The following is a 22,692-nucleotide window of genomic DNA, read 5'->3' as shown; positions in this document are numbered from 1 at the left end:
GCTAAAAACAAGTAAAAAATTATCTAGTATTTGGGAACTTATTATTTGCCTGACATTGGACTAGTATTCGTGATAAATACAAAAGATATATCAGATACCATTTCAATGTACATTCATTTATATGACTGTCTTCCGTTTTAAAGTTGAAGACAGAATTCAGAGTTCATATTCTCCCTTCTTAGTGTCCAGACTGGTCAGGCCTCATCTCCCCTGCTCATCATGATCCAGATATATTTTGAACATTATGACTTTCAAATGCCCTCACTACTCCTTGATCACAGCTGCCCCTGAACGGCCTCCGGACGCACTGAATGGAGGCAGAATGCCTCGGCGGCACCGCAGGAGGCTGGCTTCTCCTGGGACAGCCCCAGGCTGACATGCTCCTTGCCCAGGCGACTCCGGCCCTGCAATCGCTGCGTCTCTCGTCTGAGGTCTGGGCAGGGCAGCAGCAGCGGATCTTGGCCCGACAGCTGGTATCGGAGCACCTGCTCCTGGGCCTCCTTCCAGCTCCCAGTCTTCTGCAGGTACAGCTGCTGAGCAGGAGAGCTCAAAGCACAGGTGTTCCCGTGTGATGCGACACCGGTAGTACTGGGAGCAGGCACAGCGGCCTCGGCCTCTTCTCGGCTGCCACCTTCCTCTTGGACTGCACGGCGGCTCACCTTCCTTCTGGACACACCATTCTGTGACTGATGGGGGAGCTGGTTCAGCTTGCCCAGCATGACCTTCATCCTCAAATCTGTGAGAGCGAAGAAGGAGGAGAAGAAATAGACTTGGTTCTCAATCAGCTGATCGCACATTTTGCATATTGAGCATTCCTGAAAAGATATCTCCAGCTAATTAAAGATTGAGTTATATCACCTTATCGATTTCCAGATATCTTTGGGAATACATACTTTTTCGGAAAAAAAAGAAAAACACGATATCCTAAGCCCAACTGATAATTAATATTAACTGTCTAACACAAAGTTGATAATATAGCTTCCCAGAAGAAAACTTTTATGATGTTGATAAGTCAATCAGGATTTTTCATTGTAAGCATGGCAGCTTAAATATGAAAATTAGGCCAGAGTCAGACCTTACCAAGTGGGTTAACTCACACTTGTATTTAGAAATGTGAGCTCTAAAAACCAGTCTTATTAATACTTTTGGCTTTTATGCCAAATTCATCATTTAAATATTTTTGATTTTACAAAAACATAAACATATGCAGAGATAAATATATAAATAAACACATATCCATATGAGTGTGCATATACAATTTTTTTTTAGTAGTGATCTTGGGGTCTTCTTATTTATTTATTTTTATTTTATTTATTTTTGGCTGTGTTGGGTCTTCATTTCTGTGCAAGGGCTTTTCTCTAGTTGTGGCAAGCGGGGGCCACTCTTCATCACAGAGCACAGGCTCCAGACACGCAGGCTCAGTAGTTGTGGCTCACGGGCCTAGTTGCTCCACGGCATGTGGGATCTTCCCAGACCAGGGCTCGAACCCGTGTCCCCTGCATTGGCAGGCAGATTCTCAACCACTGCGCCACCAGGGAAGCCCTACTGTGTATATATAATTACCAACCTATAAGAAAACACACCCTAGGCCTGAAATATTTTATCCATGCTGTCTTTCAAAACTCTCTGCCTTCTTTAACTCACCTCCCCAAATTTCTCCCTTCCTTCAGAAAGTATTTCCTAACTCATAAATGTCTCGTCCTCATAATTCATTGAATGTTGAGGTACGTATCAATCTATTTTTACAAACAATAAAATGCTATAGTTCAACTTTTAAAATAATTTTATTAAATTATTGTTTTTAAACAAAGGAAATTCAAAATTATTCTATGTTAATGATACTCATCCTTTTACATTCCAGTATGTGTTCTTTGAAGAGAGAAAGGATAATAATCATTTAAAGTAACACTTATATAGCCATTATAGCAATTATCACATGCTGGCCACCATTTTTTTAATATATATTTATAAAAATATATACCTACATATATACAATTTAATCCTTACCAGTACTCTGTGAAGTAAGTGCTATTATTATTATTATTATTATTTTTTTTTTTTTTGCAGTACGCAGGCCTCTCACTGTTGTGGCCTCTCCCGTTGCAGAGCACAGGCTCTGGATGTGCAGGCGCAGTGGCCATGGCTCATGGGCCCAGCCACCCCGCGGCATGTGGGATCTTCCCGGACTGGGGCATGAACCCGTGTCCCCTGCATTGGCAGGCAGATTCTCAACCATTGTGCCACCAGGGAAGCCCAGTAAGTGCTATTATTATCTCCCTCTTAGAAGGGAGGCCATTGAGATACAGAGAGATTAAGTAACTTCTCAAGACAACATATAAATAATGGCAGATCTTACTTACATTACAGGGGTCAAGATTTGTGGCTCCAGAGTCTGTACTGTGAGAACCACACAATATACTGTGGAAAGTTAAGATAGCAGTGGGGAGTTAAGAAGAAAGTCTGGCTGGATACACGCATGAGAGTGGGGCATGACATTTCCCTTCCCTGCTTATCTCATATCTCACCACCAAATGCATAATGTGCACTGTCGGGAACCAGCTGCAAGCTGACACAGTCCTTGCAGCTTAAAGCATGGCAAAGTCCTGCTTAATTCTTGACAGGACCCAAAAGAGTTATTAGAGAAGATATGAGTCTTAGCCCGTGAGGTTGCTTGCGATTTCTCTAACAATAGTTTGTACTCCGCGTGCTTCGGTAGTCACAGTCTGCTCTCACGCATGTTTATATCCTGGTTCGCAGAATGTTTTGTACTATAATTTCAACATTAAGGAAATACTGCCTGATGATTCAGTTTGGTGATTTTAAAAAAAACATGTACTGTCTACTGCAATATATAAAAACAAGTTTGATGAGAAATAAAGTGTGTGTGTGTGCTTGTGCACCACCCTCCTGACCCCGTCTCTCCTTAATCCCCTCCCCTGCTCTCAGGACTTGTTCCTCAGTCTAACAGCGATTGACAGTGAACTTTTTGTACATGTATAGTTTTAAATACAAGGTAGATGTTAATTTATGAACCTGTGTATTATGCTCCTCTCTTAGTTTACTGAGACCCATCTTGGCTTGTGTTAGGAGACAGTCATCATGTCTATATCATGGTGTAAGAGACAGTATTGAGGCAAAGGGTAACAATTTCCCACCTCAATTTAATCTAACAATGAATGGGAGCTGAGGTGAGGAAGAAAGAAGGTAATAGCAACATAATATAAATATAAGTACTCTCTCTCTCTATATATAATATATATAACACACTTTTAATTTGGAGCAGTAAAACAAGATAAAGTAATCATGTTTATATAGTTTTGATGACGTGTCAATTAATATTCTATGAAACCCACATTATCCATATCTTCTCTCTCTTCTTCCACAGTCCTTTTGCCTAGCATGTATCTGCCATGGTCCTCTAACTATGGGATAATTCTCTTGCTTAGAGCTTTCAGGTTATCCTAGTCTCACTTATGGGATCTTCAAATCCTTCCAGAACTGTTCCTTGACAGCTCAAACTACATTGATTTGTGCCTCAATACTGTTGGCTGGAGTTTCTCATTTGACTTGGGCAACTCTTTCTATTATTGGACACCTTTCCTTGTATGACAGTCTCATCTTCCTCTTAGGACTTCGAGTTCCTTCAGGGAAGGAACTTTTTTTGCCGTTAACCTTGTCCCTCTGTTAAGCCCAATCCTAGGCCAAGTACTGAGCTTGGTGTCATCTCTATAATTACCGCTCCCACCAGGAGAAAAAGATATAGTTTATCAAGATCAGAGAATAACCAAATAACAAGAATAATCAATTGTCAGATAGGAGCAAAGTTTAAAAAGGAAAAAGGGCTTTGAATTTTTATCCCTTGGTACAACAAATACCATCTCATGTAAGGGGAATCAAATACTGCAAGTCACCTATTTTCAATCCATTGAAGGTATCGTTATCCTGTTTTTGAGAGACCATCTTTGGAAATCTATTCTCCCTTGTTCTTCAGGTCTGCCTCTATTCATAAAAGACTAACACGAGTGTAGCTTTCCTCTGCAGGCCCCAAACCATTTAAAAATCTCCCATGAATTATTTACATGGCAGCTCCAATCAGCAACATAGCTGACAGACTCCCCAGCTGAAATGAGAGTGCACTGAGTAAAGGTGCAGAGGGGGGCTGGCCACTTCCCACTGTGAGATTATAGACAGAACTAAGTCAGCACACATTATATGTCAGCACCGACATCAGAAGGAATCCAATCCTTTGATCTTGGACCTCCACAGGAAGCTTAGATCTCAGACAAATGAGATAAAAAAATGACTTTATAGCAGATATGTGTCCTAAGGCGTTCAGCTGAATATTTGGGATATTCAGGGAAGCAAGAATAGTGAGTATCAAATCATATGAAACGGCATGCCTCCTTTCCACCTCCACCTCATTGGTGAGTCCCCATTAAAATGGAAAGATAGCATTTCACATTGCTCCTCCACGTTATCTTAGAGTCCCATTTGTGGGTTTGATCAAGTTTCAGGAAGAATGGGGTAAAATATGGGAACACAGATCCTTTCTCTATGAAAAGAAAGACTCCGTGGTTTTGGGTCCATCCAGGTTCATCCACAGTCAGCGAAACTTTTCCAGGTAACCTTGATCTCTTTTGGCTTCCAGAACTTTCTTGGGCAAGAAATATGCTGAGCTACGATTTTAAAAATTTGTGTGGGTAGTAGTCATTGGCTTCTTTTTTTTATTTCTGCTTCTTTTTTGTTTCATTCACTAGTTTGTTCTATTTTTTAGATTCCACATATAAGTGATATCACAGTATTGGTGATATCAAAGACAGTATTTGTCTTTCTCTGACTTATTCACTTATTGGTTTCTTTTGCAATGGGATAATTAACAATGAATCTCCCCTCTCCCCACCCCACTCCCACTCTTTATATTTTCATAGTATAGTCTCCATGTGCTGCATTTAGTGTTGGATGACCTGGATTCAATACAAAAGACCCAGTATAATGACCTCTGTTTTGAAGCCTAAATAGGATCTAAAGCAGCAAGATGGATGGCTGATCAGCCAGCAAAAAGAATGGACTCCACTTTGGTTTCTCATTTGTCAGTAAGGGCTCAGTCCTGCCCACATATTGAAGAAGACATATACATAATTAATAAATAACATTAAATTATCCATTATTAATTGGTAAGTATTAATTAATATTAATGGATAAATATTATAAATATTATCACCAATGTCCTTTCTAGATTATTTGTTCCTTTAAATGAAAAATTATTATTTATTTTTAATAAGCAATGCATGGCAAATCAGGAAGTATGAAAATTTTTAGAAGATAAAGAAAAAAACGCCTTTAATCCCACATATCATAAGTAATCTCCACTTTATTATGTTTGTAATACTCTAGCAATGGCTATGTTTTAGTAAACCTAATTTAATTCATTAATCTATCTACAGTTTACTTTGGTATATTTTTTGAAGTGTGAATCTAGATTAATAAATGTTCTAAATAGTCAAATTTACAGCCCCATTTATAGACTAATGCTTGTGTTTTCCTTTATTTTTATTATCTCCATCACATATTACATTTATATATCTAATATCTATATCTATACCTAATTGAGATTATTTCTCATAATGTGCTCATATATTCTCATGTCAGTATCACATTGTCTGAAGAATAGTGACATAAATATTATCTCTCTGGTTGAGCTACCTTTTCCCACTGCCAAAAAAAAACAATTTCCTGTAAAAAAATTAGTTTTCTAGTATTGATCTATAGTTTTTGAAGAATTTTAGAATCATCTTATGCTGTTCTACTCCTGTATAAAATAATTGGAACTGTGTTAAACCAAAGTTAGTATAGTAATAACTGAGGTCTGTGCAATATTAGTCAACCTAATTAGAAACATGTTGTAATTCCCTATGTATTCAAGTTTTCTCTTTAAACTATTCAATAAAATATAGTTTATTTTTTATATAAGTCCCATATAGCTCTTGTTTAGATTTTTTTCTCCAAGGCAGCATATTCTTTGTCACTAATGTGTATTTCTTTGTCTTTCCTAACTGTATACCATTGGCTTATTTAATATGATTTTTGCATAGATTGACATTATATTTGAGTAAGTTACTCAAGTTATTTATAAATTATAGCAGTTAGTGGTTGAATCTTTAAGTTATCATTAAATAATCATCTGCAAATCATCATATATTTTCTCCAAAATTGTCCTCTAAATTTTGTTTTATATCTGACTTTGTTTCTTCCTATTCCAAAGTATATGTTATAAAATTATGGTAAGAATGAGCTCTGTGTTTTATCCTCATTTAAGTAGGAATTCTTCTAATATTCCGTTGTTAAAGGTAATATTGGATCTCGGTTGCAAATAGCCTTGGAACTCTCCATCTTATTTACCAGGCATCTTATTTATTCCTGGTTATTTTATTTTAAAGTTTCCTTAAGGAGTAAGTGATAGATTTTATTTATGTCTTTAAATTAGGAGATGTTCATATCTTTTTATTAGTTGGAATGGACATGTTATTTATTAATAACTTCCAAATATAGTTTTACTTTCTTGGGAACTTGGGACAATTTCTTGTTCTAAACTGTTTTGCTCTTCACTGTTTCCAGACATCTTGAGGCCAGCCCTCTCCTCTCCTCTCCTCTCCTCTCCTCTCCCTGTCATTCCCATAGATTTGTACTTACAAAAAGGTAAATTGACAGTCTTTTTTATTTTACATTCACAACACACAGCATATACAGTCAGTAGAATTCAAACGTGGTAGAGATAAGAAATCCATGAAGTTAATGTTTATGGTCACACTTGCATGGTATGGAGCCCCTTTTCACATGTCAGTCTTTCATTCCCAACATTTGGGGCATGTATTTCACATACACACACACAATAGTGACCAGTAGCCAGACACAGATCAGGGTACGATTTGGAGAAGGCAGCACTGAGATCTCCAGCAGTAGCTGTCCTGCAAAGACAAAGGCAGTCCCCAGGAAACTGGGAGAGGAAACTCAGGTGGCCAGAAGACAGAATCGCCTGGAAGGAAGTTGGCGCTTTTTGTCCATTGTTAGGACCCAAAAGGGGTGTGTGGCCACTGTCCTGTTGTTAATCTTATGAACCAGGATAAAATTTTTCCATCTCTTTTAGATGAGATAAGTAGCCATTCTTTTTTTGTCAGCAGTTGTAGGAACTGCTGGAATCCAGGGGTCTCTGGAAAGGGGAGAGGGAAAGGAGAAAGGCTCATTTCATCTCTACCTTCACCATTTACTCAACAATGGTGATCAATGGTCTCATGTCCTAACACCCTCTGGTAAACGTGCTGCTGGGATTAGAAAAGATACAGAACTTAAACAGAAGAATCTGGACAAGATAAAAACAAATAATTATATTACATATAAAAGGTGTTAAATGAATAAAAGGGAGGTGTCACAAAAGTTGACAGAAGGGGACTATTCCTTCTAGATAAAAGATTTTGAAAAAAGAGAAAAAGTATTTGATCTGGGATTGGAAAGAATGGAAACTTTAGATCTGTGGGTACATTATAGAAGGGTATCTTGAAAGATACCCTTGAAAGAAGGGTATCTTATTCTCTGTGTACAGGGAATACTGTCCTGGTGGGAAAAGAGAAAGAGTGAAGGAAGAACATCTATAAGGAGTGTGTTAACTGAGACTGAACTGAAGATATATCTGGGAAATGGAGTGGGTGGGAGATGAAAACCAAGACACAACAGAGGTGGAATTGATAAAAACCTAGCAAGCAAGGGGGCAGGGTGGTAACGGGAGACTAGCAGTTAAAGGTAACTCTGAGGTGCCTAGCCTGGGAGATTTGGGGGATATTTATTAACCAAATAAGGGGAATGAGGGAACAGTCGAGAAGGAATGGTACAAAACTGAGCTTCAGCAGAGCAAAGCAGGGCTCCTTCCCTGCTCTTCTGTGAACCTGAGTTTGTGCAAAGTACACAATTAAGCCCTTAGCAAATGGGATTTGAAACTGTGTGATATGATTTGGGAGCTGGAAGCACTAAACATATAGCTTAGGATAATGGCATTCTTTCTCTCCTTTGGCGTTCTCTCCCCTCTTCAAATTCTTCAAATACATATTGTTTGTTGTGATTGCTTTACACTTAATTGTTTATTGCCTGGAATTGTTCTTTCATTTCCCCCAAAATATTATTCTTGTGTCCCAATCATATTAGAAATTCATAAAGGATAGGTAGCCAAATATCATCTCTTTGTAACTATATAGAGAGGACCTTATAAGGTACAAAAAAATTCAGGAAATAAATAAATACTTATTTAATATGTATTGGAAGATAAAATTTACGTTCATTCACTGTAATTCCAGCAATCTCTCACCTAAATGTTACAAAGACGAGTAATCGCTTCTGCCAGGATTTCTCAACCTTGGAATTACTGACATCTTGAGCCAGATCATCTTTGTAGTAGGGGTGATCTCTTCTCACTAGATGCTAGGAGCATCCCCATCCCCCAAGCTGTGACAACAAAAATGTCTCCAGACAATGCAAGGATCCACTGGAGGTAGGATGACCAAATGTCCCAATTTGTCTGAGACTGAGGGAGCTACTGAGACACAAGGCTTTCATTTTTAAAACTATGAAAGTTCTAGGAAAGCCAGGATGACTTGGTCACCCTAGTTGGGAGACAAAATTGCCCCTAGTTAAGAACCATTGGCCTGTGGGAACAGAGAGCCATCTTTATATGACAAATTCCAAAAACCATTAAGTGCTACTATGGAGGTATGATTTCAGTATTTTTGGAAACCCAAAGAGGAAAATATTCATTTTCATTGAGGTGGGGAGGATTAGAGAAGATTTTATGAAAAAAAAAAAGGGCATAGCAGCTGGTGCTGAAAAGCTTGAGGAGGTTTTAACAGGTGAGTGTGAGGACAGGGCAAGAAGATGAAACCCAGAGTAGGAGGAGGAAGACAGGGTGGAGTCAGGTCTTGGAGGGCGTTGAGTCCTAAGTAACAAGAAAGACCAACAATAAATAACACATACACAGCACATACAATACGCCAGGAATCTTTCCGCACTCTAGAGTGACATTAACTCAATCAGCATCACAACATCTGAGCATGGGCAATATTATTAGGACAATCTTCCTGATGAGGAAACCAAAAGGCACAGAGAGGACTGTGGACCTGCTGGAGGCCACGAAGTAAGCCAACAAGGGAATCAGCATTAAACCCAGTCTTGCTGACACCCGAGTTTCATGCTCTTAACTGTCACATTCTCCTGCCTCTCTAACTGAGGCTGGTAATTCATTAAATCTTCTGAGTAGCAAAGTGACAAAAGCAGATGTGAATTTTAAAAGCTAGCTCAGATGCTCCCTATGTCAAAAACCTTGGTAAAAGTAAAACACAAGGGATACATGCTTTACTCCCTTCCCTGTTGCATACATACAATTTTTGCTAAAAGCCGTAACATGATGAATTTACAGTCTGAATCTACTGGACAGTCAAAATGCTTGATTCCACCAGCTAAATATGTGATGGTGATGCTGTGTGTTTGCAGAGTGCTTATGAGAGAGACGGCCAATCGCTTGATCAGCAAATGCCACAAGTTTAAAAACACAGAAGGAAAAGGAAACTAGAGTGCCATGGTAATAATAAAATAAAACCTAATTTATTTAAAGCTAACAATAATTAGATGTTTTGTAGCTGGTAATAATCTCCAAAGAAAAGGAAGAGATGCCTCATTACTTCCCTTGGAAACAATGCTCTTAAGATTCGGACAAAGCTTACAAGATAAGAAAACAAATCCGCTCTGATCCCCAGGGGAGGATTTGGATCACACATCTTTCTATTTTTAACTTGGATGTCCTAATAAAATGGCCTCTTTCATTCTTCCATCTCTTCAATCTAAACTCTTCCACAGGAGCTCTGTCCCTTGTTTCATTCCTGATAATTTATTAATAAGCTCCCACATAAAAAATGTCCCTTAATAAAACATCCAGGCATTGTGGACTGTGTAATGTAGTTAATTTAAGCCGGGAAACTGAGATTCATGTAAATGGCCATATTAGATTAGGGGAAAGATTAGCATTACTCCTGCTGTTTGCTGGAAAATGCAGTTGAATATGCCCTTCTTCACAGAGCTGGGTTCGGAGGACCATTTTCAAACACCTGTCCTGAATTTGCATGCCATAATATGGACAAGAAGCTTCTGGAAACCAAAGTCAAAGTGGTCTTAGATGGAATCTAGAAAGATTTCCTGCCCCCTTCTCTCTATCTTCATCCTTCACACCCCCACCCACACACATTCCCCACTACTTTTTGATGCAGGTCCAGGAGGTGAATGGAGTATGGATGGCTAATTTGATGGGAAGCTTAAAAAAAACAAAACAAAAAAAACCCCCTCATTTACTCTGTGTGAAAAAATCCAACAGGCAAACAAACTGATACACAGACACACACAGTCACCGGAGTTCATTAAACTCATTAGAGGCAGAACAACTTCGGACTGCTATGGTTTGGTGAAACATCCACTCAGAACTGGTAAGATTAGGATTCCTTTTCGAGCAGAAAATATCATGATAATTGGCTATCATTTAGGGGGAAAAAGGAATATTCGACAATTTAGAGCATATGTTTCAAAATATTTCAGATCCATGGAAGTTTCATGGATATTTTTCATACACCATACTCGTACTTGGCAAATCCATCTTGTGTTCTGCCCATTGTCTCTGTAATTTCTGTGTCCTTAGAAGGACAAAACATTGGTCTGCGATAAATGCTTATCTTTTCTCTGCTTGGCAGCAACTCTAATGACAATTTAACAATATAACAAGCAAAATCATCTGGCATCATGCACAATGTAGGCAAATAATACCTTTTGCAAAAAGTAAAACGAAACGACAAAGCAGAGCTTAACAAAGCTGACTTATTTCTTGAGGGTTCTGCATTCAATCTATTTTGCATAGTTGGTATTTGGCAACTCCATTCTCTTCTTTCCCAGATTCAATTATGTTGCCAAACTGGCAGCTTTGCACTAGCTAAGGGAAAGATTATATGCCTATACTCTGGTTTTTCTTTCCTCTATATAACGAATTCAAATGTTAAACCCATAATCTAGTAAGAAAAAATATATATAAATGTCAACTCGAATAACTGGTTAGTAGCTGAGTGAATCAGCTGGACTTGTGTGTTCTTATGCTGAGGTATAATTTCCTTGAGAAGAAGTAACAAAGGCTAAAGAAGGGGCTATAAACTAAACTGATTCAGAAACTGGCAGCCAGCGGGAGGCTACAGTTCACACACAATGGGTTTGTTTCTCGGTGGGAATCATCCCATTGTCCAAGCTTACCTTCTGCCATCACGGTGCCTTCTTTTTCAGTCTCCACTTGTGATTCTTGGCGTTTGGGTGAGACATGGCTATGATTCTTTTGATCTTTAGTCTGGGATTCAGAAATCTCTTCACTTTTTATTTCTGTATTAATGAAAAAATACATTGGCTTTTTTTAGAATAAAGTGACATTTTTATTATAAATGGGCCCTAAGTGTTAGGATATTTCCCTTCTCTGCTCCCCCAAAATTATTGTGATATACATGCAGTAGAATGCATTTAATACTCTCAGAGCTTAAGGAATAATGAAATAAAATCCCATATACTGACCACAACATTGAGGTATAAAACTACCATCCAATATAGTTGCCACCACATGTGGTTACTGAACATGTGAAAAGTGACTAGTTCAAAAAGAGATGTCCTGTAAGTGTAAAATACACACCTGATTTTTCAAAAATGTAAGATATCTAATATTTTTATATCCATTACATGTTGAAGTATTATCTTGATATTTAAGGTTAAATGGCTGCTAGAAAATGACACTATGTTTCTCACTTTGGTGGTTCGTGTTATCTTTCTGTTGACCAGAGCTACAGTGTTACTAACACTTTTTAAAAACATTTTATTTTGAAATAATTATAGATTCACAGAAAGTGTCAAAAGAAATGTACAGGGATGACTAATGCACCTTCACCCAGCCTTCTCTCTACTTCCAACAACTTGTATAACTGCAGTATGACATCAAAACTAGGAAATTGGCATTGGTGCAATCCACAGAGCTCATACAGCTGTGTGCTTTTGATTGAAGACTTTATATCTTCAGTCTGCTCTTAACTAGAGTGAGGCCTTCTCTCCTATTCATTTATTCATTAAATATATTAATAAAAATACATTTATATTCTTTATGCCAGGCATTGTTCTAGGCACTGGAAAGCCAATGATAAGTATGAAAGACCAGGTCTGCCCTTATAGAGCTTTTATTCTAGTTTGGATGGCAGAAGAAAAAAAAAAAATTGGGGGCTTCCCTGGTGGCGCAGTGGTTGAGAATCCGCCTGCCGATGCAGGGGACACGGGTTCGTGCCCCGCTCCGGGAGGATCCCACATGCCGCGGAGCGGCTAGGCCCATGAGCCATGGCCGCTGAACCTGCACGTCCAGAGCCTGTGCTCCACAACGGGAGAGGCCACAACAGTGAGAGGCCCGCGTACCGCAAAAAAAAAAAAAAAAAAATTGTAATATGATGTCAGATAATGCCACGCCAAGACATATGATGATTTTCTCAAGGAAAGGCACTTTTGTGATTGAGTTTTGAGCTGAACTAGTTGATTTTTTTCACAGGACACCATTTTTACGTTGAAAGAACTTGAAAGAATGATTGAAAGACAAATTATGGTTATTCATACTTTGGTAATTGGGAGATTTTTTTTTTTAAGTAAATGAAGCGAGCCTGTAACTTCAAAGAAACAATTGACAGTATTTGTTGCCAGTGATATAAATCAAGCTCACATGGGAAATTTTAGAACTTTAGAAAATTTTTATCAACTACTATAAGCTTCACAGATTTCTAATTCTGTTGATATTAAAGTGATTTTTTAAAAAAAATTATAGAAGGAAATATATCAGCATTTTGTAGACCTGCATAATTCAGTGAAACAACATTTCCTAAATGGCCAAAGCATAATGCTTCAAAATCATGCATGGGCAAAATCTCCATTCAAAGTACAAGGTAGACTGGTGCATTTTTATGTAACAGAATACAAAAAGTACATTGAGATGTACCTTTAAGTAACTTCTTCTTGTCCAGTTTGGGTGCAGTATCAAAGAAGAATGTCTACAATATCTGTAAAGGTTATTAATACTCTTCCTTTTTCTACTATATATCTGAGTGAGGCTAGATTTTCTTCATATACTTCAGCCAAAACAATACATTGCAACAGACTGAATGCAGAAGCTGCTAAGAGAATCCAGCTGACTTTTTTCAGGCAGACATTAAAGAGGTTTATAAAAAATGTCATTCTTTTCACTATATATTTTTAAAACATAGTTTTTAAATGAAAAATATGATATGTTAACATATAATGCATGTCTTATTTGTATTTTAAAATAAATTAATAAATAAGCTTTACATGTTCTCTCTTAACTTCTAATTTGGAAATACTGATAGATAGAACACACAGTGACAAAAGCTCTTTGGGGATTTTGATAATTACTGAAAGTGTGATGAGGTCCCAAGATCAAAATTTTGTAAGTTGCTGCTCTAGTCTGTACAACTGGATCAGAGAATCACTTTCTAGGAGGAAGATGGGGAACAATATTCTCTCTGATTCTAAAGTAATAAATGCTAATTACAGCAATATGAAAAATACAGAAAGATATAAAGACGGAAATAGAAATTACTCATACAGAACTGATTACTATGTGCTTTTTCATGAAGTTCCTCCTAATCTCTTTAGATTTTTAAAAAGAAAGTTAGAAGTCTGTGTCCAGTCAAGAAAATATGAAAATTAAATACAGGGAAATGTGTCCAAAGATATTGAAAGGTTGAAAAAGCAAAAAGAGGACACTGAGATAACTGATAACGTTAGTAACTGCAGGAAGAAGCTTCCTCTAGAGTTGGGTGAACAAAAGAGAAGAGATGGGGTGAGCGAGCTTAGAGGACAGTCCCTCCATGGCTGGGAGATTTAGCTATAAAATGGAGGATGAGAATTAAATCACCTACTTCACAAACCATGAGATTAAAAATTATGAAAGGTCTTTACTTTCAAACCAGAAAGCACTACTCACATATACACACATACACACACACACATACACACAGATTTTTAGATTTTAAAACAAAGACCAAAACCCGTGATTCAACAAATCACAGGCACCAACCCAGGATGAGATCCCATTCTTCTTGAGAAAGACAAGGGATCCTTGAGTTTTCTTTAAGTCTGTGAAGCCTGATGATGCCAGGGAGGGAGGGAGAGACCAGGCTGAAGCTTGGTTCAAACTAAAGAGCATCTAGTGGAGCTTCCATCCCTCAGCATCTCTCAGAAATCCAAGCATAGTGAGCTGTCTAGTGGTGGCACCAGGCTACCTCCTCTTTCCTTTCTTAATTTTTCACTTTCTCTCTTCGCCTCTCCTCATTTCACCTCTTTTATTCTCACTCTTCCTTATCACTTTGGTTTCCTAGTATCTCCTAATATCAAAGTGTTTCATCCATGTCTCCACCCACTGCCCCCCCCCAGGAAAAAAGAAAGAAAGAAAAAGATCAGCTTCTGGGAAAATGCCTAAGAACACAATTTCTATGCTCTTAGCGAAAAAAAAAAAAAAAAAAAAAAAAAAAAAAACAACACACACACCAAGCACTCTCTTCCTTCTTCTGAAAAAGCAGAGGACATTCCCCCTTTATTGAACTCTCCTTTTGGCTGTAGGACACAGTGTTTCAGAGAGTCAGATATGGAGAGAACCAAACTACCCAGTTTGATCCTGGTGGTGAGACCTTGGGCAAGTCACTTAGCCTTTCTGGGCTTCATGCTCCACCCCTGAAACACAGATGTAGTACTTAGTACCTACTTCATAGAGTTGTTGTGAGAATTGAATGAATTCACATCTCTAAAGTACTTAGAATCCTACCCATAGTGAGTATTCAAAAAATAAGAGCTGATATTATTATTGCTGTTATTATTATTTAGAATTAGACAATCCTTGTCTCTACTGTATGAGTTGAGTAATTTGGCTCCATGTGGTTTGATATGTTACAGAGGCTCATAAAAATGTCTCTTTGGGGGAAGAAAAAGAATAGTTAATATATTATACATGATGGAATTTCCTTCAGATATTTTTACTAAAAAAATAATTACATACTTCTGCTTTTGCTTTTCTTAAACCAACAGCATACGAGGCAGCACAGAGCCAGCCACGAGACCCCTGAGCACAGGGAAGCAGCCAGGAGGATCGTGGGCCTCTCGGATGGAGTTGCAGGTAAGACAGCAAACAGCCTGGAGCGAGCTGTAAAATTGACCCCTGTTAAAAAAAAAACAAAAATAACCCAAAATAATAACAATAGCATATGAATAAGATGCTAATATAAAATGTTGTGGAAAAGATATGTTTACAGTAGTACCTGGCACATAGTTGATTCAATAAATATTTATTGAATTAGATGATTCAATATATGAGTCAATAATAAATCCAAGACTCATATTTCTAAAGAATTTCAAGATTCCAACAATAATATATGATTGTTCTTTCCACTTCTGTCCATTATGGTGGGGAATTCTTCCAATGCTCTCCTATTTTCAGACCTTTTTTCTCCACCAGTGCAAAGCTGTAGCTTCACTCTCATGTTCCACTAATTAGAACAGAAGCACTCCGGACTCCAGATTGCGTGAAACTACTTGCTATGACATATGTATCTCCTTTCAAATACAACATGTAACACATCAAAACAAGGGCACAGGGACTCCTACTGTGGAACCAAGAGAATTTCTAAGGTCCACAAGAATTTTGTCATCTGGAAGACTAGGGGTAGAGCAGGGAGAGAGGGATAGAGCCACGTGGCTATGGACGAAGGGGCAGAATGGCCGTTCCCTGCAGAGAGCACATATTTCTAAGAACTCGTCTCAAACTCCTCCCTGTTTTGTAGACTGACACATTTGGTTCCCACTCCATTAGTGTTTTTGAAGCAAGGTAAAAAAGAATCTAAAAAAGCAACAAAACAAAACAAACAAACAAACCCTGTCTATACACACAAAAACCTGTACACACGTTTGTAACACCTCAATAACCACCCAAACGTGGAAACAATCCAAATGTTCTTCAACAGATGAATGAATAAACCAACTGTGTTTTTTTCAGGCAATGGAGTAAGACTCAGCCAAAGAGAGAAAGAGAAAAAGAAAAAGGAGTGGGGAGGAAGATGAGGAGGAGAGGGAAGGAGGAGGGAGGGAGGGAGGAAGGAAGGAAGGAAACTATTAATAACCTGTAACAACTGAGATGAACGTCCAAAGCATTATGCTGAGGAAAGCCCATCTCTAAGGGGTACATATGATATGATTCCATTCATATGACGTTTTAGAGAAGACAAAATTATAGAGATGGAGAACAGATCAGTGGTTGCAGGGATTAGTGGGAGGATGTGAGGACAGAGGAACAGCATCAGGGAGACTTCTGGGAAATGTTCTGTATCCTGATTGTGGTGATGATTACATGAATCTATATATATCTTTGAATTTATAAAATGACCCACCTAAAAAAACATCATTTTTACTGTATGTTATTTCAAAAAATAAAAATTTAAAAACTTTGCCTATAATTTTGGGAATGAGAGATATGTTCATTATCTTAACTGTGAGGATGGTTTCATGGAAGCATAGATTCATCAAAGCTTATCTAATTGTATGCTTTAAAAATGTATAGCTTATCATAGGTCGATTATATCTCAAGACAAAAATTTAAAGTCAAAAAAAAAACACTTGCCTGTGATCATAAGTTAGCTATAACCAGCATTTTTGAGTAGGTCATTCAAAACAAACAAACCCCAAATCTCTGCTTTCATCTGAATAATTCAGGCAAAAGCAGAGTTTGTATTTTCTCTACTCAAGAAAACACCATGTTTTCTTTGCTGTGCTTTCCTTGGGCTGAACCTGACAATTTGACTGGAAGTCACAGTTAGAGCTCCAGTCTCTTGACTCCTGGCTGACTCGGTCCCAAAGCTACTCTAACAAAGTTATCTAGAAATGCTTCTCCTGTGGGTCCATCTTATCCTTGAGCCATATTTGGCTTGTTTGTTATCAATTAGTTGCTTTTTATGGGCAACTGAATAAGCTAACTCTAGCCCAGAGACAGGGGTATGGATTTTACTAGGGATTTACAGAATTAAAAACAAAATTCTTTATTCTTTTATCCATTTTCCAATAACTGCTCAGTGATTGTTTACTTCACCATGGTAAATAAGTTACTGTTCTCATTCTTAAGATATTCACAAGCTAATAAATGAAATAAGATACACATACAAATATTTTCCATACAAATCAGAATGTGACCCATGCCACCAGAATAATGCAAATCAATGGCTTTGGAAGGTTATTTTCTAGCAATATGATTGGGGAAAGCTTCCCAGAGGAGAGAGTGTCTAGATGGGGATTTGCAGGTTGAGCAAATAAAGACAGAAAAGAGAAAAAATGCAATCGATGTTGAAAAAAGTACTGCCAGGAAATACTAGGAATCAGTGCAGGAGAGCATGTGAGGCAAATCTTGGCAGGCATTAAATGTCAAAAGCCAAAAGGCCCTTGACAACATTCTGAAGGCAATGAGGTGTCATAGATGGAAAAATTCTGACCTGAGAAGTGGCATGAGCCACCTGGGATATAGAAGGTCAAGAAGATCATGGAAGTGTTTAGAACACAAATAATGACAGAGAGGCTGAAGTCAGGCCTAAGGTTTATAAGCCTGGAGCAGTAAGCTGAGTCTAAGGGTGAAGACCACCAGTTTATAAATATTTTTAGCAGCAGAACATTATTTAAATGTAATCTTAGGCAGAATCTCAGTATACTCACTTGTTCATAAACAAATATTTATTTGGGTTTTTTTTTTTTAACACCCTGAGGATGTAATGCTGAACTAAGCAGAATTCCTGTCCCTTCTGGGACTTAGGTTCTAATGCGCGACAGAGCAGGCAGGCAATAGACAAACAAGCAAATACACAGATACTCTGACGCTAGAGAGTGATGAGTGCCATGCAGAAGTTAGAGAATGGCTGGAGAGGGGAGCAGGGTTGAGACGTGCTGTAGACAGAGTGAGGCAGAAAAGGGCTCTCTGAGGAGGTGACATTTGAAAAGAAACCTGGGTGAACTGGTGAGTGAGCCATGAGAAGTTAGGGAGGAGGAATGTTCCAGACTCGGAAACAGCCACTGCAGTTGAGTTTTTCTGGGTTGGGTGGCAGGGTGCATCCTATCTCAGCCCAGCGGCCCTGGAGAACCCCCTAAGAGTCCCATGGCTCCAGGAAATGGTTAGAGAAACCACAGCCTAGACCATGGTAATGACAATGCATGTGGAAAGGCTGGGTGGGAAGTCGGTAGAACAAACTTACAGACACCCTGCCCTCTTGACAGTGTCTCAGGAAGTTCAGAAACAGATAAATGAGCTGGATTAGTCCACATGCTATAAAGACTTACGAGGATTCCATACATACTTGGTTAGACCTATGTAACTTCTCAGTTCCTCAATTTCTATATTTCCAAAATAGCATAGCGATTATTGTCAATGATACTGTATAATAAACTTCAAAGTTGCTAAGAGACTAGGTCTTAATTGTTCTCACCACAAAAATGAATGATAATTATGTGATGTGATAATTATGTGATGTGATATAGGTGTTAGCTAACACTACAGGGATAATCATATGGCAATATATAAATATATCAAACCACCATGCTGTACACCTTAAACTTATACAGTGTTACATCAATTGTATCTCAGTAGAAAATAAATTATATATATGTATATGTGTATATATATACATATACATATATCTTTAATGAACTAAGTCCTTAATTATAAGTCTTTGGTGTATCTACGGAGCTGAAGAAATGTATGTCTTTGTATGCAGTGATTAATGAAACATTGATTAAAGTGACATCTATTTCCACTTAAAAACATAAAGACATGGACAATCTTGGAAACTGCAGAAAGACAGATTGCCAACTTCCATGATCTAAATAAAATCAGGAATCACATCTGCCATTATCTGCCATCTCTGGGCATTAAGCAGATGTTGAATTCTGTCCTTTTTCTTCAGTTTTAAGAAAAATAAATAAATAATGAGACAAAAAAAATAGTAAAATAGGAATAATGATGTGTTCCTCTCTCTAAGGGAGAAGAGGGAAAATAATGAAAATGATTGCAAGTCTTCTGTTTGATTCAGGGATGAAGCAACAATTACAGGCCCCTGAATCAATGCTTGTCACAGCTATTCTTTTGGAGCTTACTAAAAAGGAGAAATGTCATTGAGTGGCCTATCAATGTGAGGATGAGAGCTGCTTTCCCAAATAATTCCAGCCTTAGACACTGATACACCTGGAAACGAGGAGTCACTCTCAGGGTCTGTACTGGTAATGAACAGGTGGCTATGGGGTCACAGAAGTGCAGGCCTTCTGATGTTTTCTATTTCTCCTCCATCTTTTCTCTTCTCATTTAAACAGAGCCTCACCTCATAGAGTCAGTCTTGAAAATTACAAAGAATAATTTAAGGAAAATTCTAAAGGAAAACTTCTCAAGATGATTCCTCATATAGGGGACTTTACAAGCTGAAGGTGGAAATTAAAGGATGCAGTAGTCCAGTAAATGTGAACACCAGGGCCAGCTCAAAATCACACTGTCACTGAGAAGCTTCTGTCTACACTCTAGTTTACATTCGGTTGTATAACTTATGCCTTAAAATAAACTTGATGAAGTATTTAGTCTTAGGTAACCACTGAGGAAATGGGAGGGCAATGGTCTTTTAAATATGCAACAAATCGGGACCAAAATATACAGCTCTGCATGTGTTACCCTTCAGAATATATCCTTGGGAATCCCATGGTCAAGGCGCTGAACATTCTTCTCCATGAATCTGTGCTTACATCAGGACAACGTCTTAGGTATTAAAAGAATAGGTGCCCTACAAAATTAATAACACTACCTGACCCCAGATGATATTCCCTTTGTGAAGAAAAATTGTCCAAAACTTGGAACTGACAGAAAAATAATGATTACAGATCTTAACAATATCATACTGGAGCATTTTCAAAGAAGCCCATCCAAGGTTTATCAAATTCTCTGGAACACACTTTTGTTTGACTTAATATTCAATATTTAGGGATCTAGTCTTGTGAATTTGTAGAAGATTGGTAAGCAGCAAGTGATTTTCATCCAGTAAGAATGTAAGTGATATGCAACTCAAAAATTAGAGTTTGATTGCCCTGTATCCAATTTAGCAAACTGATTTCAAAGCAGTCCTTTCCAGGCTATAAACCTTGCCATCCTCCTGGTTCCCTCATTAAAGAGTAAAGTAACTTGTTGACAAGTACTCATTATATATCTTCATGAGAGCCATATTTTTAACTTTTTGAAAAGTATACTGGTGGTTTGAATTTAAGTTTCATGAAGGAGAACTAATACCTGGCCTTAATTAAATATTTGTTGTTGGGCTTCAGACACCTCACATCAAAACATTTAATTTCCTTTGCCATTTCCAATACCTAAGCAGTTTAAATCCACTCATGATTGTTCTAGTGTATTTTTAAAAACTTTGCATTATCACAGCTGTGCATTAACTACTTTCCACAACTGCATGTCTTAAGTACCAGACTAATTTCCCTGACTCAAATTAATAACTGATTATAATTATCTACCTTTCAGTTCAAACGTGATGTTAGTATTTTTAGAACACTTTCAGATGCTCTCTTAGGTGAGGAGGGTTTTTTCCTGGTAAATTACAATATTGGATGCAATATTTAAATCACTTTTTTCAAGTGGTAATTCTGTGTCTCTATCAGAGTTCAATCCTTTATAGAAAGGATGTCCAAAACTGGACTCTCACCACTCCTCTGTAGGGTGCAGCCTGGACTCTACCCATCATGGAAATGGGAGAGTAGTATTTTTCATAAGCTCATCTGGCTTTGAAGTTTAAGTAACATATTATTTACTACAAAGTTATTGAATAGTATTACACTCTAATAAAGCAAAATTTGTCAAGAATACTTCCAAAGGGAGAAGGTTTCTCTTTAATGTTTTGTCAAGAAGAACTGGATCATATAAGCAATTTACACACAACTTATACCTACACTTCTAAAGTACCAGGATTTTGAATGGGTATAGTCACCATTTTAAAGGTGGGGGTGGGGCAGTGGATGAGGAAGGCAGGACTGAAAGATAAGATTTCATAATACTCGATACCCCAGGACTCTCCTTCTTATAAATTAAAATTCTTAAATTAATACCCAACCAAATCCCATCAAATGTCATAGAAAAAAAAATAGAACATTCAAAGTAAATTTTAATAACTAGAGGAAAATGTACATTTGGATTCTTGCTTACCATGATTCTCATGAGGCTTAATTTCTACATGTGTTCTTACTTCTCACACCTTAATGATACAACCAAGGGAATTTTTTTCTCTAAACTACAATGACTTCTTATTCATGATAGAAGATAGTCCCATTATAAAGGAGAAGGGGTTATATTATTTTTTAAAAAGGAACAGATAATAAAAACACATTGTGCTGAAATTACCTGGAGGGGAAGTGACAGTAAAAATAAAGTGCCAATTTGACCCAGAGATCAAAACTGCCAAGTTGGAGAACCTCACATAACCATCTTGAGTTTCTGCCTGAGTACATCCTACAAATAAACACAAAACCAAAAAGTGAATGTTAGTTACCTACACAAGAGCAATTTCTTCAAGTCTTCCCTGTAGAGAGGCAAATGGACAATATAGAAAAAAAAAAAAACCTAATTGAAGAGGCTACTAAATCCATCAGGCTTCTCTTAGACAAATCTTGGAACCAAATAATCCAAGATAGAATAATAACAACAACAGCCAACATATATTGAAAGCTTACTATGCCAGACATTGTGCTTTATATTCATCATTGTACATAAACCACACAACCCTATAAAATATACTATTACCAATATTCTAGAGATTAAGAAATAGACTCAGGAAAGGTTAAATTATGTGGTGAGGGGGTTATAGCTCAAATCTGCCTGTTTTCAAAGTTTGTATTCTTAGCCACTATTATATACTGAATATTTAAATGTCTCTCAAGAAAGAAAGTCTATTCTCTTTCTAGGTGGTCAGTTTCTAGGCTCTGCCTCTCTTCTATTCAAGGGGTCTGTGGTTTACGTGGTGACAGAGTTAGGTCAATAGATCAGGACCACAGCAATGCATCAAATCAGGAGTGATGAAGGTTACCCTGTTCAGCAACTTGGATCGTCTGGGCTATGGTTTCCCTGAATAAAATGCAAAAAGGGGGGCTTCCCTGGTGGCGCAGTGGTTGAGAGTCCGCCTGCTGATACAGGGGACACGGGTTCGTGCCCCAGTCTGGGAAGATCCCAGATGTCCCGGAGTGACTGGGCCCATGAGCCATGGCCACTGAGCCTGCGCATCCGGAGCCTGTGCTCCACAACGGGAGAGGCCACAACAGTGAGAGGCCCGTGTACCGCAAAAAAAAAAAAAAAAAAAAAAAAAGCAAAAAGGAAAGCTGACATCCTCTAACAATAGGCCATCTATTTATAAAGTAAAAGAAGGAAACTTAGCTCTGGATCCCATTCACAATGCCTTTAATTAGTCTTTTGACTCCACTATCCTCAAATTACTTTGCTAATTCACAGCTGCTCCATTTCACTCTGGAAATGTCACT

General features: G+C 37.9%; 1 protein-coding gene across 1 annotated transcript in view; it reads right to left on the bottom strand.

Moving 5' to 3' along the window:
- Window positions 1–275: 275 nt before the first annotated feature.
- The window catches only part of PKHD1 (PKHD1 ciliary IPT domain containing fibrocystin/polyductin), a 426,879-nt gene continuing 404,462 nt past the window's right edge, over window positions 276–22,692 (bottom strand). The window contains exons 63-66 of the mRNA XM_060110064.1: window positions 21,563–21,670; window positions 15,155–15,313; window positions 11,323–11,445; window positions 276–736 (exon numbers count right to left, since the gene is read on the bottom strand). Coding sequence (XP_059966047.1) covers window positions 276–736; window positions 11,323–11,445; window positions 15,155–15,313; window positions 21,563–21,670 — 851 coding nt within the window. The remainder of the gene's footprint in view (window positions 737–11,322; window positions 11,446–15,154; window positions 15,314–21,562; window positions 21,671–22,692) is intronic.

Source organism: Mesoplodon densirostris, chromosome 10 (genome assembly GCF_025265405.1).
Source record: "Mesoplodon densirostris isolate mMesDen1 chromosome 10, mMesDen1 primary haplotype, whole genome shotgun sequence".
NCBI classification, from domain to species: Eukaryota; Metazoa; Chordata; class Mammalia; order Artiodactyla; family Ziphiidae; genus Mesoplodon; species Mesoplodon densirostris.
The sequence above is the reverse complement of the archived record's forward strand: the minus strand, read 5'-3'. Positions and strand labels throughout refer to the sequence as shown.